Genomic DNA, 22,676 nt, shown 5'->3' with positions numbered 1-22,676 from the left:
TAGTTTCTGGAGCAGGCCATGGAATCTCATTTGTCAATAACACAGCAACAGAAACACACGAGCAAGGTTCTCAGGTGTCTTACTATGTGCTGCTGAGTGAATGGAGAGATGTGGAAACAAGACACCACATTATATCTTTGTGCCCTGGGTATTGCAGGGGATAGGGAAAAACACAGTCTGAGTGTACAACAGCAGCATCCCGGACATTCATGCCCAGCAAAACGGAGTCCTTCTTGGGCATGTGTACTAACCTGATCTTCAGCCATGCATTCTGCAACAGTGCTGGCCTGTTGGTGAATGGAACTGAAATAGTGACTCTGTAATTCATACACCCCACATTTCCATTCTAACTCTACTGGGAATAATTCTTTGGTATAAATATGCATGCTCTAATGCTGATTTAGTTAACAGTGGTCATTTTACATTACAAGTGAATAAATGTAAAAAACTCTTATTCAAAACTGTAAGTCGATGCCCCATACCTGCAGATACTCAATACTGTAAATTTCAACGGACACAGACTTTCAGTCCATGAACTTCACATGACTAAAGTAAACCAGCCCTATACAGATGGCTATAAAATGGTTCACATGCTAGATTATCAAAGATCAGTTGGTGTTCTACTGCTGGTAAAAATCAGGAGGCAAAAGAGAATGTAACGAGCAGAAAAAAACCCCAGACAATTAAACCTTTAAAAATGCCTAGGATTAGATTAAGAAATTCAACGTGTATGTGTGGATTACAAGGACAAGGCAAACAGTTAAAACCCATCAATTTCTATCAACTGATATAAGCACATTCACAGAGGTTTTTACAATAAGGTTCAATTAAGTGTGCCATTGCAAAAACTAGAGCTTAAGCCAGAATAATTTTTGTGGAAAGGACATGCATATATGGTAAGGGCAGTGAAAGGAGGAGAAAAGCATGGAAGTTGGAGAGAACCAGGTAGAAAATCAAGGGAGAGAAGAGAGACATGGAAAACAGTGGAGAAAAAAGCTGCTTGAAGTTTCAAGCAAACTCACAGCCTGTGCTCTGACACAGACACCTCCGACAGCACTGACAGAATATTAATCTTTGTCCCCCATTCTCCTCCAAACAAAACTGTGGTTCACTGAGATAGCTCTGGCATTCACATGAACTGGCTTCTGGTGGTTTTGTTTTCTCTACTTCTGCCAAAGCCATGTGGATAACATGGCTGAATCTCTGCATCTTTAGCTGCTTTTGCAGGGGCAGAGGGGTTTTATATCTTTCTATTGCTTCTGGCGCTCTCGGTATGTGACCACGAAGTAGCTCTCTCTCGGCCTGGCCAGGAAACAACAATTCCATCATGTGGAAATAGTCAGGAGTGGGTAGTTTATATTTTACTCTAGTGCAAAATGAGCTTTTTAATGCCTTCTTCTTTTTTTTAAGAGCAAAACACCCTATCCCATCTTGGCCAAATAGCTTGGTGATGAGGGCACGCAGCTGAGATGGAGGAGACTGAGGTTCAGCTCCCTGATCCAAACCAGACAGAGCGGGGAGTTGAAACCTGGCTTGCTGTTATCCTAGTGGAATACCCTAATCTCTGACACTAGAGAGTTAGGTTCAATTCCCTCTCTGTCTGGTTTGGATCAAGGATTTGAACCTATGTTCTTTCCTCTTCAGCTGAGTACTCTAATCATCAAGCTATTGTGTGTCCACAGAAGGGTTCCTTTTGCTGTGAGCAAACCCTCAGAACAAACAGAATGTCAGAAACTATTCCTATTGCTACATTAAAACATTTTCTTCAGCAGAATAACAATAGCATCACAACTGGACAGAATGTTCTGTCAGGGCTTAATCTTGCATGGCATAAAGAAACGCAACCAGCATCTTCCAAAAAAGCTTGGCAAGTGTGTCAACAGAGTCCTCTCACTAGATCAAACGAATTCATGAGCTTAAAGAAAAGCATGGTCTTCAGTGCTTTTCTGGATAAAGGCACTGCCCTTCATAGTCTGAAGAGTCAAATTCTCAGTAAGAAGTTTTTTCCTTGCATGTTTTGGTCTTGAGACTTTTTGCCTCACCAAAGCAGCAGAGTTATAGGAACAGATGCTTAAGCAGCACTTTATCATTCTGCCATACTGTTTAAGCCACTGCTTAAGACTTTTTTTCAGCAAATAAAAAAAAGCCTGTTGTTTGATATAGAAGCTCATTAAGCCTGTTGGATTTTATTTTCTAACTTTAAATCCATTCAACTTAAAACTGAGCATTTAAGCTTCTCTTTTATTCAATATAAGTGTTTCACTTAGGAGTCATTAAAAGAGTAGACAATACAACTTCCAGTGATATAAAGTTGAATTCAGAGTACAGTGAAACAAAGAAAGGCAGATGAAGGGAATCAAACATTCAGATGTCATGGCAAAGACAAAAAAAAAAGGAAGCATTAATTATAGGGGCATTTGTTCCGTGTTTCTATCTCAGCCTGACAATGTATTTCCATTCACAACACAGAGCACAACCTTAATTTCTGTCACTTTTTTCATTTTCATGAGAAAGGTTTCATTCATTTGTCTAAATTTTTAATAGAAAGGGAACTCAGGGTTCTCACACAGCACCTTCAAAAACACCAGCAAACTTTATGAATCGACTTAGTAAAGCACCTAAGTTTGTCTGTAATAACAAGTGTATCTTGGGTTGTTCAGATGGAGCAGAATCAATTTAATCTACGAATTTCATGGATCTTTAAAAATAAAAACATCTATCAAGACAAGGGGAAAGGATGGGAGTTTCAAATTCAAATTTTACAATCATTTTTTACTGACCTTTAGTTAATCTGTTTTCTGGTTTTTCTACATGAAAACGATCACTTTTCATCTCTCAAGTATTTGAGAGATTCCATTAATGTTGCTGATATGTCTGGAAATGGTTACCAGGAAACAATGAAAAAGAACATAAATGCCTAGCTATCGAAGCACACTTTAAGAATAAATTGCTCTTCTTTTATGACAGGCATTTATCTGTTGACTCTACTGAAAATATAATGAGTATAGAATGTCCTCCTTTATCTGTCCTGTATTACAGTGTTCTGCTTTATCTGTAAACAGAGATAAATCACTAAGAAGAAAACTTGGGCTTGGGGAATTAGTCTTTTGCTGTTGAAGTACAAATTTTGGGTTGGTTACAAGAAAATTAACCCAATTAATTCCTACCTGTCTCCAAATTATAAATATTATTAAGGGAAAGTGCTGAAGCTAAACAACTGAGAGAAAAAAAATCTGTGAGAGGAAACTTGACTTGAGCCTGTGCACATGGTATGAATCCTTACTTTAATAAAAAAATACAACATTCATTTGCAAAGAAATACTTTTTTTTTTAAAAATGTATTCCTTCCTTAATGTTAGGACTGAAAATAGTCATAACATTAGCCAACCTCTGAGTTCCATCTAAGATATAAGGCATACAAGATACCCTTCTCTTTCTGCACAGTTGAACATCTTCTGAAATTCATTGTAGAAAAAAGAAAAACTTCAGCATCAAGACATTCACTGTACCCCACAACAAGCTCACTTTTTTTATATCACCTATATCATTACAGTTAGAGTAAAATCCAGTATGTGTAATCTGGCTTTTTTTTTCACTCCCCCTCCAGAAAACTATGCCTGATTTTGTATGAGGAGTCCAGGTTTAATAGACTCATTCAGGTAATAGTTTTGTGATAAGAAACGCATGACTCTCCTTTCATATTAAACCAGAGTTTTCTGACCTGCCTCCAAGGGCAGCTTTCCCTGGGTGGATTGTAAAGAATGAGAGCAGTTTATATCTGTTCACATTCCTCCTTCCCTCTCTGCCTTCCACACGAAGTGACTATCAAGTGAAGCCTGATATGAACGAGAGCTAGCAACAACAAAGCATTCACCCAAATGCTTAGCTAGGCCTCCAAGCTTAAATCTCAAGCAGCTGAGGAATTTGACAAAACAAGGTTTCAATGTAGAATAAACCATACAATTTTCACTCTCCCAGAAGAGTCCTGTTTTCCCAAATAACCCTAGTTTAACCAAGCCACCTGCCTATGTCAGGGAAATTAATGAACTTCTAAAGTAAAAAAAAAACCTCACGATGAAGAGCAAGCCCTGTTTTTCTAAACATTGGAAATGCCAGAACCACAGCAGTGTGCCTTCTTTTTTACCAAGGCATACAGGGAACTCTAAATTAAAGCCCAATTCCTGGACCTTACATGTCCAGCCACTGCACTGCACATTAATCTCTTTCCTCAATTCAGTTGCCAAGTTTGCAGTAACACTGTGTGATGCATGTCTGGAACCATGAGCTTGGCTCCAAGAGAACTGTGTATTCTGTTAATACAGGGGTCAAAATACCTGTTTAAAGAAATTAACTTTTTTATAGGAACTTCAAGTTAGCAATTTTTTTGGTAATCCCTATTGGATTAAACTTTTCCCATTGACAATTGCACCTCATGAACAAAATGCTATGTATAAATCCTGGACAGCTCATAGAATTAGTGAAATGGACTTGTAAACACGTGAGACATAGATGTTGTGGCTCTGTTTGCCTTCACTTTTTTTTATTCAAGAAGTAGGGATAAAGAAATACAGCAGACAAAGGATGACATTGGCATTGTGTCCAAGAAAATGGACAGTTGAAACAGAAAACAGGATTTCAAACAGCTCATAACAGATTGACATTTTAGTGTTTGCAAAAAAAAAAAATTAAACTTAGCCCAGCCTGCAGTAGGAAAGTTTCACGGAAAAATTAGTAAAACTTCAAGGAATTCAAAGGACAAAGTATTTTTATATAAAAGAGACTTGCTTCCTTTAATTGAATAGGAACCAGACTAAGTTCAGTCAGAGAATCATATTTTCTTTCAAAATTGACCTTAGGATTGTATATCTAATATTAATTATTTTTATCCATGACTTTGGTTCAAATTGATATGGTAATGTCAATGACACCTAAAGCATGAACTCCCTGTAGGTGCTGTTTATGAAGTTTAGATGACCCCAACCTCTGCAGCCCAGCTGGTGTCCTAATTATGCTGAACTATGCTTTGCACAAAGCTGATAGGAAAACTTGGATCCAGCTGAACTACTAAGGAGGAAGGGAGATATTTACCAAGAGCTCCTAATTAACTAAGTGTCCTTGCTTGCCAGCTGTAAAAAAGCTCGTATTGTATAAAGAAAGTAGTCCTTTGATATATATACCTATAGCCTAAGATGCAACAATCACATTTTTTCAGAAGTAATCTTCCTGCTTTTCTAAGACAAAAGATGCTGAGACACAGTTTTAAGGGCTGTAAAATTAATTTTTTTCTCATGCTTAATACACTCCAATTTTTTAATAGGTCTGCATGAGAAATCTGAAAGATAAGTGTGCAGAGCAGAGACAAAGGGCTGAAAAATGTGTCCATTTCTAGTGCTATACATGATAACCTACCACTCAGTAGCTTTAAGACACATAGAAATCATTGATAAATGGAGAGTGTGGATATGCTCAAGGAGCCACATGTATGTGCAGGGAACCCAGCATCGCCTGAGGCTGTCGAGCTCACTGACACAGCATAGAGTGACTCTTCTCCCTCGTAGGAATGTGTCACAGAACCAGCTCTAGGCAAAAAAATGCAGGCACATACATGTGCCTACAGGAAAAGTGGGCTGTTCAGAGCAGTTCATCCCACTTCTGGTAGGGGAACAGTTCAAAACCCCTGCTAAATCTCACTGACAGGAAAATATAAGAAGAGCCCATTCATCACATCTCAGCCCCAGCCCAGACTCAGGCCTGTGTGAGCTGGCCTCTGCCATGTGTGCAAGGAGCTGAGAGACTCAACTCATCTCGGCACAGTGGTGCACACAGATGGTGTCAGCCCAGCCTCATGTCCTGCAGCCCCACCAGTCTGGGGTTGAGCTGTGTTGCTCTGGAGCAGGAGAGCCGTGGCAGAAGAATGAATCTCTGCTCAAATGTTTGGAGAGAAGAAGACATGACATATTCCCTCCAGGTCCCAGCACCCCTTCCCAGGAGGTCAGTATTCATGAGAGACACCTGGACTGAAACACTGACACTGCTTGAAACCTCCTGACAACACTAGCTACTTAATCTCACTTATTCTTTCCCTCTGTAAAATAAAAAGCAATAAAAATACTAATATCAGAGTTCTCTTCAGTGAGCTCTTTGTAGGGATTGGTAGGTATCCTGTCCTAGTTACTGGTTTCCTTTGTACCATTTTAAACTCTAACAGAACTCGATACAGTGAGACTATTTTCAATTCAAAGCAATGAATTAGAAGCAGAATTTGAACAACTGTTTGAGATTAAATAAAATAAAATTCTTCTTTAGAGCAAGTAACTGCCAAGCATACAATTACAAACCTATTTTCAAGAAGTTATCTATATAATCATGTGGATGATATCAGCTACTGAAAATATTGGCAAAATATGTATTTACTTTTTTTTTATTCTTAATACAATGACACAATGAATTTTAAATTTCTCATAGCAAAATCACTGTTCTTATTTTGCATAGTACAGTCAGCTTGAGTGAGGCTAAGTAAAACTGTGATTTCTTTCTCTAAGGTGCATCACAGCAATTCATTACAAACAGCAGAGATAGGATACAGCTTGCAGAATGGATTTGGTTCATTTCAAAACATGATAAAACTATTGAGGACATATATGGAATACATTTTTAAGTAGAACCTGTTTATGATCTTTTCCTGCGAGTGTGAGTTGAGAGGCATAAGAGGATCCCTGTGTGGAAATATGAATGTTAGTACAAAAACAGATTTAAATTTAGAGCTATGTTGACTATCATATAAACACCTTTAATCTACATAAATCAGAAACATATTATTCCTGTGTGATGAAATTACTAGCACACATCACCCCAAACAAGCACCAGTAGAAATTACTAAATTTCTACAAGCACTTTCCTAAACCCTGTACAAGTGCACGTTATTTTTGGGAAAAAAGAATTGAAAACTCTCTTTTATAAATATTTCAGAGAGTTTAAGAAAATTTTATTAGGAATATTTTTGTATCCTTCCAGCTCTTTCTTTGACAGTGTGAACTCAGCTACACAGATCTCAGTGAGAGACAAAAATTCTAACTAATAAAATCCTTCTCTAAATAACTCCAAATTAACTTTCTGCATTCAAAGCCTAAAGGACAAGCACCAAATACACTGAAAAATTTGCAAGGGTAGGAATATGTGCTAAACATCCTAATGAAAAACCAGGAATCTTTTATTTTCAGTGGTTTAGAGACATTGTTTTGTGACCAATTAAATATTACTTCTCTGAACTGAAATTAGGATATGGATATTTCCAGCATACATGAAAGAGCAACTCTTTTTAGTCACTGATGATTGTATTTAGACACACACATGTACACATAGGTACACAACTAGTGGAGTTGTTTATGATGCTTTCCTGTTTGTTGAAAATGAGAGAGACACAGCAATAATAGCAAGTGAGATTGTAGAGCCAAATGCCAAATGCAATTTAGGTATTAAATCCATACTTATCCATAGCTGTCTATTCTTTTCACCACCAGATGTATCGTACACAAAATACAGCTAACAACATAATTGAATATGCCAGTCAACAGCTACTCCTAAATTCTGCTTTTCTTCTCAGTGAGCCAGGTAAATTTTTCAATCTCTGGGTTCATTTTCTACAAACAAGTCTGCTCAGCTCTAGTAGATGTTTTCTGTTATAACTGTGGCTGGCTACAAAGCCTAGGAATTTGCTTATCAGTACTTTTCCCCATTATAAAGTTCTCAACACAGAAGGGTCTGTAGTGATTAAGAAGCCATAAAAAAAGCTGGTGAATATTCTCTCTGCTTCATAAATTAATTTGATTCAATGACCTTCGTTTTACATTAACTGTGTTCCAAAGCTAATTTCGAATTGGATCACTACCAGCAAGTCTGGATTATGCACTCAAAGAACCCAAACCTCAGACTCGTAAGGATGCATTCTATAGCTCTGCAGTTAGGGAACAGGAGTAATTCCCTGGGACTGAAAAACCCTGACTTTGCACTGGTTCTGACTGCCTGTGTCTCATTTAACAAACAGAGACTACATAGCACAAAGAATATCGAGGGTTATGGAACAACCAAAACCTTCATCCTACAGACACTTATGCCTGGGCTTAACTTTACAACCACATGTAAAAGTTTCTTTGATTTTAATGGAACTAATCACAAGAAGAATGCGAGTAACTGTTTGCAGGATCAGGGTTCAGCAGGTCATGAATTGTACTTTAGGAATATTTACAATGAGTTGCTTGTGGATGACTTACAGAGAAAAAGGCTTTACCAGAAAACATTTCTAGATAGCAAACAAATTCAAGAACTTCACAAATGTAAAGGGCAAAATTTGTGACTAATTTATTTCCCAAAATTATTCATGGATTTTTGCCATATGCTAACATCAGGAATCTATGAACAGTAGTACTCCTGCTGAGCTAGAGAGAAGCAAATTTCTGAACCTCATGAAGCATTCTGAACCCTTTGAAAGAATTCCCAGATGTTTGAATGGGGTCATTTCATTCCTTTCTTGAGGGCTCTCAGTTGTAGAGGCCTATAAGCTGTACTTAACAACACCATCTATTTGAAAAACACTGAGATAGTCTCATATACACTGTCATCCCTGTGAACAAGAGTATTTATTCTACATCTCTTCACTGAGCCCAGAGAAATGCATTCTCTGCAGTCTAAATACCTGGTGCGAAGAAGGACCTGGAGGAAAGCCAGCTGGCTTAAGCTCAGCCAGTGTGAAACGGAGGTGACACATGCTGGCACACTGAAACACTTTGAAGAATTGGCAGGAACTTTCACTGCCTCTCCAGTTGATGGCATCTGTCCACCCATTGTCCAAGTGGCTTTACAATCAGCTAGACTGCGAATCTTCCAGGCATCATCTTTTTATTCTGGGTTTGCACAGCGCCCAGGACACTGGGATCCCAGACTGTACAACTATAAACTACTGTGACGCAAACAATTAACAATACTAAGCACAGACTCTTCCCAAGCCCACCTCTGGTTGCAGGTTCTCTGTATTAACAATAGCAGGTATGATATCCTCTATCTGTGGCTGCACCAAGGTTGCAGCACCTCCTTACCAAGACACAACATGTAAAGTTAATCACGTCTTTGATCTCCTATGATTAGGAGGACAAAACCTGGCATTACTTTTGAGTCTCAGTCGTAAACCAAGTTCAATAACGATACTTTACTTTGTAAAATAAAGTCAACCTCAGTGAGATGTGCAAACCTGACTTTGCTTCTTGTACTGGTGATCAATTCCACTGGTCTCACAAAAGCTACACTAGTATTTAGAAAACATGAGCATTGAATGGACTCTCTGATTGTCAGACAGCCTTTTTCTCAAAAAAACAAAGTAATGAACAAAGTAATCTCTTTTTTGCAGCAGCCTAATAAATTGCATAGTAGTGCAAACGAGACTGTCTCAGTGGTTTTAAAAACATGATCTTATTCCTTGTTTGAATACAACTTCTAGGCCCCCACAACTGAGAGCCTTTGAGAAGGAAATTTTTTACCCTTTTTCAGCAAACTAAAACAAAAATATTTTCTTCAGAAAAATATACTTACTGATGTGAGATCAACATCAAAAATTTTGACTACATCTTGTTCATTTTCATTGACACTTTCAGTCATTACTCAGCTGAGTAATGACTGATGTTATTACTGTATTACACATTAAGTTATTCAAAATGTTAGGGAGAGGGAAGTCTTGCATTGGCTTAATTTTTCACAAGCCCTAGCCTCATAAATCTGCATTTCAAAAAGTCACAGTTCGATGAAAAACACAAAATTTCTAGGGTGGTTTATAGTAACTACCGGATATTTTCAAAATTCCTGGAAACTGAAAATCCCACTGAACTCACTGTTATTGAAGTGCTCATTTTATTTGAAAACTGGAACACTTCTCCAAGTGACTAAACACAAGGAATAATTGCCTAACCATTGCTCTTCCCTCTTGAAAATATAGATGCAGATACACATTTAATCTGAAATGAAAACATTTATTTTTCCCTGTCCAGAGATTAAACATGAGAGTTGTTTCTGCCACATAATCAAGAAGAACTTGCATCCAAGTATGGAAACACAACAAAAAAAGATATCCATTTTGAAGGGAACAGAGCTAGAAATCCATGGCATGTTTTTATTCAATTTACTCTATCAGATTATAAAGGAGAAGCCCCACACCAATGTGCCTTTGAGGAAATAGTGTCTTATGTGTCTCCCACTCACTGTCATGATAAGATTCAGGTGTCATTTTTCATTATGATTACAGCTCTGGCACACTAAAAGGTTTTCACCTTTTCCATTCATTTAATATGAGTTGTTCCTGACAGCTTTCAGATTGCAAGATGATAATGATTGCAGGCATTCTGGCAGAAAGTGCTGAGGTTATTCTATATCAATCTTCCCCTCCTGTGCTGTTTTTTTCCTACTGCTTACCCAAGAGCTAAAATCCAGTTGCCCCACATTATTATGAGATAACTCTCCCATGTCTTCACTATACCAGAGATTATTTCAAGATTTTTTAAAAGCATTTCTTGAAGCTTGTAGTTTTAAGAATACAGCATCAAAGTTTGTTGAATGAGGCACATTTTTTAATCCCTTTTAGGTTCCAGTGTGATCAGAGTTTCACTCATTTTAGAGTGAAATCTGGGCACAGACACTATCTCAGTATCTACAATCATGTACCTGGAGCTGTTTTAAAAGGGTCTGTGGTATTTTCATTGCAAACTTTAGACTTTCTTTAAAACACGGTAAGTATCTTGATTTTCTTAATACTCACGAGTATTTTCTGAATAGCCCTTGTTAAAAGAAACAAAGCTGTTTAACATGTACTGTTTTGCACTTTCTTTTGGATTTCTTGATTAGGCCATTCTCTGCATTGAAATATTTCACACAAATTCATTTCCTTCTTTGTCTTTTTGCTATTACAAAAAAAAAAAAAAGGAGAGCAAATATAACATTATGGATTAAATGTAACTGTACAGCTGGTGTGAGATAACCTCCTGGGAAACCAGCCTGATACCCTTCTGGGCATGTTCTCCTGGAGGTGTTCCACTGCTCACACTGACAGCAGGACCTAAGGGCATAGAACAGCACAGCAGGCACTGCTGTCCTCAAACATGGGTTTGTTTGGAAAAGGAGGACAGCAGCAAGTGAGGTGAGAAACAGAATTTATATTCTTTGGCATAGCCAAACGCTGAGAAGCAAAAGAAGTCAGTGTTTATTAGTCCTAATATAGCCCTTTAAAATAAACATAAAATTACAGGTTAATATGAAATAGAGCAATGAATGAAATGCTATTGCTGAGCCAGTGGCATCACCTTTAATTAGCAAACTTTTCTCTTTTGTTAGCTGTGAAACAGGTGTGTCTTTCACTGCCATTTTACTAGTAACACAAATGCTTTCACTGTAATTTTTATAGACCAATTTCCACGTTATGCAGCCTTAGGGTATGTGCTTGAGAATTTTTTTTTCAGATATTAATATTTCTACTGTAGGTTTGTATGAAGATTCATTTTGATAAGAAATTACTACAAATTGAGGCAAAAATAAAGCAGTATGAAAGCTGTGGCCAGATCATTATTAATTAAATCAGGATGAGGACATGAATAGAAGAGGGTGTGCAGGAAATAAATATGATCCACAGAGCCTTGAAAAATAACTTGCAAAACTTCCTCAGTGTGGAGCAAAACCGCCCACTGGGAGACTAAAATATGCTTATGTAGCCGGACAATGGGGTAATAATATTGAAGTTACTAAATTCAAAAGCCCAAGGAAATCTATTGTAGTTTTAAGACACTGAGTCCTCTTTGGAGGATCAGCTGCTCTGAAGCCATAGTGGTGGCCTCAGCATTTGCTTGACCCACAGAGCTATGGAGTGGTGAGGATTACTGCCTCTGCCCAACCTCCTCTCCAGGCCATCACTACCCATACTAGAGGAGACAGCAACTGCTTTGGGAGGGGAAGCAGCCATTCCCCTTCCTACCCCAGCACTGTGAGACTGACAAGGAATGTTTCTAGCCCTCCAGCACCCTTCTGCACGGAATCACAGAATCATCAAGGTTGGAACAGACCTTCAAAATCATCTAGTCCAACCATCAGCATAACACCAACCTAATCACCCATAAATCAAAACCCCAAGTGCCATACCCAGACACTTCTTGAACACTTCCAGAGACAGTGACTTCACCACATCCCTGGACAACTTATTCCAATGCCTAACCATTGTTTTAGTGCGAATTTTTTTCTAGTACCTAATCTGAACCTCCCCAGGCACAACTTAAAGCCATTTCCTCTCATCCTTTCACTTGAGACAGGACAGAAGAGACTGGCCCCCACCTGGCTACAAGCTCCTTTCAGGTAGTTTTAGAGAGCAATAAGGTCACCCCTGACCTTCCTCTTCCCCAGGCTTAACAACCCCAGCTCCCTCAGCTGCTCCACGTAAGACTTGTGCTCCAGACCCTTCACCAGCTCCATTTCCCTTCTCTGAACACCCTCCAACACCTCAATGTCTTCCTTTTTGTAAGGGGCTCAGAACTGAACAGAGCACTCGAAGTGTGCTGTCACCAGTGTAGAGTGCAGGGGAAACACCACTTCTCTAGTCCTGCTGGACATGCTTTTCTTGATACAGGCCAAGATGGCACCGGCTTTCTTGGCCACCTGGGCACATAGCTGGCTCACAGCCAAATGTAAACCAGCACCCTCAAATCTCTTTCTCCTAAGCAGTTCTCGAGCCACTTTTCCCCAAGCCTATATCGATGCATGGGGTTGTTGCAACGCAAGTGCAGGGCCCAGCACTCTGCTTTATTGAACCTCATGCTGTTGGCCTCAGCCGATTGATCCAGCCTGTCAAGATCTCTCTGCAGAGCCTTCCTACCCTCCAGCAGAATAACACTTCCATCTAATTTGGTGTCATCTGCAAACTTACTGGGGATGCACTAAATCCTCTTGCCCAAACCATTGATAAAAATATTAAGCCAGACCAGCCCCAATACTGAGCCCTGGGGAATACCACTAGTGACTAGCCATCAACTGGATTTAGTTCCATCCTCTACCACACTCTGGGCCCAGCCATCCAGCCAGTGTTTAAACCAGTGAAAAGTGCACCTGTTCAAGCCAAGAAAAGCCTCAGTTTCTCCAGGAGACTGTGGAAGATGATGTAAAAGCCTTTACTGCAGTTTAGATATTCAACAACCACAGCTTTTCCCTCATCTTCTAAGCAAGTCACCTTGCCATAGAGGCTTAGGTTGCTCATGCAGGACCTGCCTTTTATAAACCCCCACTGGCTGGGCCTGATCCCCTGGTTGTCCTGCACATGCTGTGTGATGGCACTCATGATGATCTGCTCCATGACTTTCCCCAGTACCAAGGTCAGGCCAATAGGCCTTTAGTTTCCCAGATCATCCTTCCAACCCTTCTTGTGGATGCGTGTTATATTTGCTTATTACCTTCTGGGACTTCAGTTAACCAGGACTGCTGGTAAATGATTGAAAGTGACTTGGGAAGGTCTTTTGCCAGCTCTCTCCTTACTCTTGGGTGCACCCTATCTAGGCCCACAGACTTGTGGGTGTCTAATTTGCACAGAATGTTACTAACCATTTCCTTCTGGATTATGAGGGCTTCACTCTGCTTCCATCCCTAACTTCCAGCTCTGGGAGTTGTACCTCACTTTTGAGCCTCACGTCCTCCCTACAGATCCCACCATGCTCCAGGCAGGTCCCCTCCATCCACTCACCATGCAGCTGCTCAGTTTTGCCATCACTGTCATGAAGGTTCACACCAGATCTGAACCAACATTTCCCGGTCATAGTGACATTGTTAGGTAGTTCTGCTCCATACAGAGCCTTCTTGCTAAGTAGCTCTTGGTAAACAGAACAGCACAGAGCTCAGGGCAGTGATTACAGGCTCATTCAAAACAGCCGGCAACTTCAAATGGTTGGCTGACAACTCAGAGCTTTAAGACTTGATAGCAGAAAGGAGTATTTTCAGGATTAGCTCACACAGCCAAAGAGCTGGTTACATCATAAAAATATAATCCTTTTAAATTGCAGCTCAGTGGAGACAGTTACATGCCAATTGACCTAACAATTTGAAGCTCATGGGAAGGCAAGCATGTGTATATAATTTGCATTATGCCTTATCTGATACCTTTGAAAACAAGAAAAGTTTTAGTCATTCAAATGTTTAAGAAAGTGAAGGTAAGATTAGTTTCTACTTGGTGCTGGTATCAGACTACACTGAGGAAACTAAGGACTATGTGAAAACAGAATAAGCTAGATGAGGTAGGACAGTGGTGGTACCTCAGCATTTTAGCTGAGGAATACTCTGGCACCTTATGAAATCTGATGCAGTCATGGTCAAAAGTGGAACCACTGCATAATGGAATGAACCTCAAAAGGAAAAGCAGTTAAGCCTCTATCACCTTCCTTTTCTTTTAAGATGCCTTGAAGTGAGACACTTCACATGATGGCTGTTTGGCTGTGGGTGTTGCATCATCATGGTTTGAGTGCTTCTGACTATTTCCCTTTAACTTTGGAAAAAATATATACTGCCAACAACCAAAAGTAAACTGTACTTATCCACACATAATTCACCCATACCTTAAATCATGAGTTTTGCTCCACAAAACATAAACAGTTCAGGGTCAGTGCAGGATTATCCCATCAGAAACACAGTAGATGAAGCCAATACAATAGGAAGAAAATTGAGCAGTTAGGATATTTTTGTTTCCCTTAAGTAACACAAGAATTAAATAAACAAATTAGTTAAACTGCTCTCATGCATGATTTGCAGGAGAAAACATTAACTGCTTGAATGCCAAGGTTAAACTAAGCTTAAGAACACCCATATGTCAACACAAGAGCTGAGTCAGTAGTACGCTACGAAATTAGAAAACAACCTTCAGTTCATATTTAAGGAAGAGTATTAAGTGATTTTTTTGTTTTGTTATTAAGTACAGTGATTGCCTATACAAGTTCCCTGCATCAAGACATTTCAGTTGAATAATAGTTTTAAAGTTCTAAGTTTGACTTAAACTGTAGACCATCAAAGTACCACCACAGTGATTAGCAGAGCTTAGACCCTGGAGGGAAAGCATTGGGTTTCAGATTTGGGTTGTGGGGAGGAGCAGGCACAGAGAATTCAACATCTATCTCAGAGAGGCTGTGCAAAAATAATTTGGATCCTTCTTGTGGCACCGAATAAACTCTAGACAATAAAAATTGAAACCTTTCAAATGCTTCTTAACTCAGTGTTATTAAAACCCTGAAATACTCACCTTTTTATGAGAAATGGTCTAGAATCAAAATTGTAATGACAAGCATCTGAAGTGAGGGATTACCATGAAGGACAAAAATAGGAGTGAAATGCTGATCTTACATCACCAGAAGAACCCTACAGTAACTTGACTGCAATGGACACATTCTACTGGATTACAGCTAGGTAAACTGAGATCAGCATCTCAGGAAAACAAGATATTCAGTAGCGAAGAGTTACGGTATTTAGAGAAAATAGAAAAGAGAGACTTTCAAGACTTTAAGTAGATTGATTTACTACATCTGCACACTGACCAAATCACTAGATGGTATTACTGCTAGAGGCACTGTCATTTCCAAACTATACTTTCCCCTCTCAAATTATCCTTTTGTATGAAAGGAAGTATCACAACTGCAGGAACTTCAAAAAACCCCATATTGTGTTAAAGAAAAGGAGAAACTTAAACAAACCAAAATAAAATGCAAACAAAATTAGTGGTCTGACTTAAATCAACAAAATCATAGCAACCCAGTAAAACCTGAAAATCCAGCTTGACATTGTGTCCCTCACTGAAACTTGTATGCCATTTACTCATTTGTTTGGTTTTGTTGGTTTTGTCCTGCACAAAAGGTAAGGATACTTTTAATTAAAAAATATTATATGCACAAAATTACATTTCCCAGAATACTTTAAAAATTTTTCCACTAACTTTTCAAATTTCAGGTCTGGGTAATGAAAATCATGTTACAGGCAAAACAGATAAATTCCCAGGTTAGGTAAGAATACAAAAATCTTAAACCTTATAAAAGACTACCCAAGTTTATCCAGCCCTCACACACAGCAGAGCCTAAAACACAGACTTCTTGATTTCAATGCATACTTTTCAAATAAGAAAAAGATTTGCCCTGGAGACAAATTATCTGAGTAGTCTGGCACTGTCTCAGTATGCTATCACGTCTTGCTCTCCTACGTACCAAAGTCCTTTTCTTCCAGGTTGCTTAGAGCAGAGGCAAGACTAGTTATGAACAGGAAGCTTATTCATTGTATCCAAGGTAGGGTGCATGTACCCCAGGGGAGACACATGACAGTCAGCTGGAGTGCAGGAAGAAAATATTTTTTGTGCTATTAATAGATGATATTTAAAAAAATAAATTGTGATTATTTCAGCTTTATTTCATCCTTTTTCTATTTCTATATTTGGATATGTTTTACAGTATACTTAATTTATTGTTACAATAGTACATCTACACAACTTATGAATAAATATACACCTATTGCAGATATGTGCTTAAAAATGTTTTACTGATTATTAAAAAGTAGAGTATACATATAATGCTTGAAAATACCTTCACCCATAGACTCAGCCTGAAAAATTACACTGTCAGGAACTGATAATTCTTAAGCTTGGCTGAATTTGACTCATGATTTTGGGAACAGGAGCACCTGCACCTCATTTCATCATACTATACGTTTTGTTTAACTAGCCTTCATGCTATACCCTTTTAAATGCTCTTGATCAGCTGATGTAGAAAACCGAATTCCTATTTAACACACCAGAAATCCAAAGTATGGAAAAACTATTCAAGACTTTACAGAATATGTCAGTTCACCACAAGCTTCCATTTTACTGTATAACACAGAGGAGAACAAAAGGTCAAAATACAAATGTTTGAAAACTCTGACTGTGAGAAAAGTAAAAAACCCTTTTGTTTCCCCAGTATGTGACATTCTCTGGACTCCTTTTCTTGGTTTCTGAGAAGGATCATAACCGCAAGTAACCTCAGAAAAATGCTCTGGCTTTAAAAAAAGGACTAGAAATCTAACGGGAAGAATTATTATTATTATTATATAACTTCCAGCACAAACTAAGAGATACAGGTGGCTTGGATCGTCCTTACAAATACTAGACTAGCCTTCAGTTTCAGATGCTTTATATAAGGTTACCTTAGGATGTAAAGACTATTCTTAGCTAGGTTTAAATCAGTGGGAATTTTGCTGTAGACTCTAAGTGACACCTTCCACAATTTTGCCTTAATGAGGTATCAGTGCTTGCCAAAAACTGCATCTTGATTTATTTTCAAATTATTGCTAAAAATATTTGACTTAGCATATAATGGGTTCAAATTTTCAGGTGGTATAAATCAGTGCAGTTGCAGAACTATGCCAATTTAATCCACTTGAGGATCTACCAGTGAGGTTTATCCCATTTAAGATCATTCATAGCAGTAAAATAATTAATTTTAAAATCTTCCTGGTTTTACACGGTAGGCAGTCACAGTGGTTTCACCCAGGGCTATTGCATTTTTGTGGCTATAATCAGCAAATCAAGCAAACCCATCCTTACAAAAATGTATTATTCCTTAAAAATAAGTATCCAATTAACATACTTTTTCTTTATTCAGTCCTGGCACGACTCAGAAATTAAAAGCTACATTTAAATTTAGACAACACAGATGCAAACTTGCCTTTGCAAGGCTGCTTACAATAGAGAAACTTTGAACAGTGATTCATTGCTATTAAAAAGTTGATTCATATTAGCTATTTGCACAACTTTGTGTTACTTGTTAACAACTAGAAACACCTGTACAAGATCAAGAACAAGTAAAATTCAGTTCATTTTACTTGTTATAGAGTTTGCAGGATAAGAGGGAAATTTGCCACTTGAAGACCTGTGCATTTAGCTTTACAGAGAGAGAAAGAAGAAAAAAAAGCCATCTTAACACAACTGCAACAGGGAAGTAGCCTCTTCCCTGTTACTTCTACAGGCATGTACTTATTCCATGCTGCTGCAGAGTAAAAGAAGGTGATTCTTCTAGCAAACCTGTAAGCATTTAAGAAATTTTGGTGTTTGCCTCATTTTAAAATAACACAAGGCATTTGGAAGTCAAAGATTAAGTAACCTGAGAGAGAGCAAATCCATGTCATACATATCAATTATGGTAATTATATGCTTGCATTGCTGTAGTGGATTTTGGGACTAAAGCACACATAATGCAAATAACATAATGGAAAAAAAGGAAAATAAAAATGCCATGGCCTAACTTAATGAAAGTTAATTTATCAGGTAGGAGCTTGCAGCATCGAAAATTGTTGTGAAGTAGTTCACTGGAAAAGTAACTTGATTTTGGATAAATCTTTATTATTGTACTTTGTAAAAGCACTAGCAGTTTAGACAAAAACTAGATATATGAAATCTTAAAAACCTTCACCTGCCCATTCTCCCTCTAAGATTCCATCTAGCAAATGCTTTGCAAAATATTTAGCAAAAGGTAAGATTGACCAGGAAGTGATATTTTCAACAGCAAAACTTGTTCAACTTCTGCTCTGCTATAGTATCTTCTGAGTCAAGTTCTTCTCAGAAAAAAACGCCACATAAAATCAAGTAATCATCCAAGTCTGTAACTATGGAAGTGCTGTGTGAAATAAATTTTTGCAGATGGCAAACTTTCCACTGGTTTCCGTGGAGTTGTAAAATAGCACAGAATAATTTGGGTTGGAAGGGACCCTTGAAGGTCATCTTGTCCAGCCCCCCAACAATGAGCAGAGCATCTTCAACCAGATCGTTTGATTAGCTTGTATGTAGAACACAACATAGAGTTATAGCTAGTATTTTTTTTATTACACCTTGTAATTAAATTTATTTCATGACAGAGAATATTAATGTGTGTTCATTCAATATGCACTTCAACACTGATAGGCACATTAGTTGAGAATTATTGTCTAAATGCTTCTTTGGGTGGCTAAACTAGAATATTTTTCGTGACATGAAAGGTCTGCACATATTATTTACTTCTTTCTGGTTTTTTACGATGGCTGACAGTGACTTGTAATTCTCTCATAATGTGCAATATCACTAAACCTGCTACACCTCAAGTTATTCAGGCATACTAAAAAGCCATTTCAAAAATTAAGGAAGTCTACTGAATTCTGTGTAGCTCAACTATCCATAGATAAGATCTCTCACATGATTATAAAAAGTGTGAAAAAAATGAAAACTTTAATAAATACCAACATTTTTTTACTGCAACAGGGAATAATGAAAAAAAAGTATCACTCTGAGGCAAATTGACAAAGATACTCTTGGAGGAAAGTAAGATGGATAGATGTTTTAGACTGATTTGAAGATGGAGGTAAATGTCCCATGGATTTTGCTAGAACAAGGATTATGAAGTATAGGTTAAGTTATCCTGGATATATTTGCCAATTTCCCTGATATGACAGGAGCAAAGAATAATTCCAGTAAGTAAATGTGACTGCCATTAAACTACTGACTAAAATGAGCCTTTCTTTCTCTGACAATATCCCAAGACCCAAATTAACATACACTGCTCCAAAGTCAAAGACTTCAGTTAGTGGCAAATCAATGTAGTGATTTCTAAAAGATACATCGTTTTGATATAGTGTAAGGAACTGCTTTCTAATTTACTGCAGTGAATAAATAAAGCATTGAAATGCATAAACTTAAATTTATCAGTTTCACTGACCTTGAAGTTGGCGTCCTTTGTACAAATCCTTTGTTTTTGTTGGGTGAGCTCTGGCACCATTATCACATTTAGGTTGTTCATACCTAAAGAACATACAGGGAGAGAATAAAACCAGTCAAGGTTAATTTGATTAAGACTTAATTTATTTCCAATTTTGTAGTCCAAAAAAAACCTCTTACCTTCTTGTAGTCACAGAATAAGCCTGTATTTTCATTCAGAGGGCAATGCAACCTCATCTGCCTATTTTTCACTTGCCCCAAAGAAACCCATCTCTATGCTCCAGGAGTTGATACCAAAATAAAAAAGTATTCTCTCTTCTAAAGCCCTTTCTACTGGGAGGAAAACTAAAGAATTGCTATAAATTAGTACAAAATAGAAATTATTTTGAAAACTATACCAAAAAAACCCCATAGAATCAAGAAAAAAAATAAGGCTGTCCCCCACCTACAAAACCAAAAAGTCATAAACAATATCGCAAACAGTATTCACGTTGGGAAACGCCAGAGAAGCAATTTCAAAATCACAGCAAGGCAGGTACTGCAGTTAGGTACTACTGCAGCTCTAAATTCATGTGTTACTGTATCTTCTCAAAAAAAAAAAAAATAGTTTAAGTAAGAAGGGTTAACCACAAATGTTTTGAACAAGAGTTAAGAACTGATAGGATTTACAGAAGGAAGGTGATTGGGCTGGAGCTGCTTGAAGTGAATTGTGAAAAAGATTGAATCTCCACCTGCTGCTGGAATATTCTGGCTCTTCTATGCTTACTGAGTTTACTTAAAGTCACTTTGTTAGTCCAACTGGTAACAAGAAACTGTGCTATTTGTACTTCCAACAAACACTGACTTACGCAACACCACCAGCAATATCCCTTATGCAAGACCAGGAGGCATGGGAGCATCTGCTGCTGAATTTCATCTCTTCTTCCATGTCCCACTATCAATGCATGGTGGTTTTTCACTCACCTCGACAGAATCTCTTTCTGAGAGATTTTTACTTTATTATCCTAACATAGGTTGAAGTTGCAGAACTTAGCATGTAGCATTTCAGAGAAAGTTTAAATTCTCAGTTAGACGAACATGAATTGTGTCTACTTACATGTGCGTGCATGTACTTGTTCACTGATTCTTTTATCTAGATTCTTCCATAGTTTATATAACTGAAGTTCTCCTACTCTAACTTCACCAAAATCACATTTACTGAGTGGCATAATAAAATGTCATATTAAAATATACTAATCCAAATTCTTTTGGAACAAAATATTTCTAGAAACATTGAATGGTGGCAATGTTCTGGATTCAGGCCAGACTGCTTCTAAAAGCAATGCCTAAATATTTTGATCTTAATTATCAGGCAGCATAGAAAACCACAATATTATTTTTCCTTTGAGGGCTTAATTTATTTACACATCATCTGATGAAACTGACTACTGGCCCACCAAATTTTGGCTGCTGCAAGAAGGTACAGTGTTGTTTTCATGGACGTGGGAGAGCTAAAGACTCTTTTTTACCCTAAAGAATGGCAGAAATAGAAGGTGCTTTGATAACATGGGTTGGATTCAGACACCTGATGGATGACCACTTCAATCAGCCAAGAAAACAGTGAAAGGGAAGTCTCTGAGCAATACTCACTAATGCAGTATCTGGCAAAGAGCCTGGCCCCTGATTAATCTGATACCTGACTCTGCATTCCCCTCCTTCTTTTTCGTTACTGTGGCTGCTCTGTGCCTTCATTTTATATTTTGGCCTCTACTCTTCTACCCTTCTGGCTGATATTTTTGTTAAATACACATGTAGTTCATCATACACAAACTAAATCTATAAAAGCCCAGTAGTTGTTAAAATGCTGCAATGTGAAAAGTCTATGTTTAAGTCTTTAAAGCAACTGAAGAAAGAAAACAAGTCATTTAAAATTTACCATACAGGAACAGCCATGCTTAAAACTGATAAGAAAAACAGACTTGCCTCAGCTTTCATGGAGAAAGAGTGGGAACGGGATAGTATGTCAGAATGGAGCACTGTCAGGTTAAAAATAGTGTAGTTAAAAGACATCCCAAGTTACTCTTTTGAATTTAAAAAGGGAAAGAATCCCTAGCAGTAAATGTATATCTAGAATTACCAAGGGCTTATGAAAACTGCTTTATACCTCTGATCAGTCTGCTGGGAAGTGATGAGATTTACTGAGGTGTACAAAGCAGTAGAAGACGGAGGCGTCCACAGGAAGGATTCTACAGTGTGGGCAGCTTCATGAAACAGATTATTTATGGATTTTCTTAAGTTTAGAGAATCTTGTGCAAGTATGGGGTACTCTGCACAAGATCCTAGTTGCTAAAAAGTCACAAAAGTCACACAGCCCCACGGCCCCCACTGAGCAAAAAGGGTGAGGTTCATGCTGTGATTTCCAAGAGGCATTGGGAGCCAGCTGGTGAGGACCACACTGATAGACTTTTGTGGGAATGGTTGTTTTTACCCTTTAAATGCACTGCCTCCTTTTAATCCAGATTTTTTCCACAACTTCATCTATTTCTTCTAAGTCTTACTGTCTTAAATGTCCTAGAGAGATTCTTCATTGACATAACTTTATTTTAACTCTAGAGTAAGATTATTTTTTTCTGAAATACCTTCACTGACAAATGGTTTGTCTTTTTTCAGATGACAGTGTATTAGAAGGTAAATGAATATTAATAATTTCCCTTCATTTTGAGGATCTTATTTAATGTGACTGCCATTTATTGAGGTGTTCAAAACCTTATAATACGACAAATGTCATCCTCATTAATACATTCAAAACAAAGAACACGCAGAATATTGAGCTGTTCTGGCAATAGCTTCCCAGATCTGTCTATCCTTTCATTGTGGTCCCTCAGTGATTCAGTTCTTATTTGCAGAAAAGAGATTGCAGTACGCTATGCATCCATCTTGC

General features: G+C 38.0%; 1 protein-coding gene across 4 annotated transcripts in view; it reads right to left on the bottom strand.

Annotated features, from left to right (window-relative positions):
• Positions 1-22,676, bottom strand: part of SMOC2 (SPARC related modular calcium binding 2) — a 140,998-nt gene that overhangs the window by 16,920 nt on the left and 101,402 nt on the right. For all 4 annotated transcript variants that reach the window (XM_042025160.1, XM_042025161.1, XM_042025163.1 and 1 more), the window contains exon 9: positions 19,758-19,840. In XM_042025160.1, the coding sequence (XP_041881094.1) occupies positions 19,758-19,840 (83 nt within the window). The remainder of the gene's footprint in view (positions 1-19,757; positions 19,841-22,676) is intronic.

Source organism: Corvus kubaryi, unplaced genomic scaffold (genome assembly GCF_017639235.1).
Source record: "Corvus kubaryi isolate FWS band 111438036 unplaced genomic scaffold, C.kubaryi_AGA036_p1.0 37266, whole genome shotgun sequence".
Classification (NCBI taxonomy): domain Eukaryota; kingdom Metazoa; phylum Chordata; class Aves; order Passeriformes; family Corvidae; genus Corvus; species Corvus kubaryi.
The sequence above is the reverse complement of the archived record's forward strand: the minus strand, read 5'-3'. Positions and strand labels throughout refer to the sequence as shown.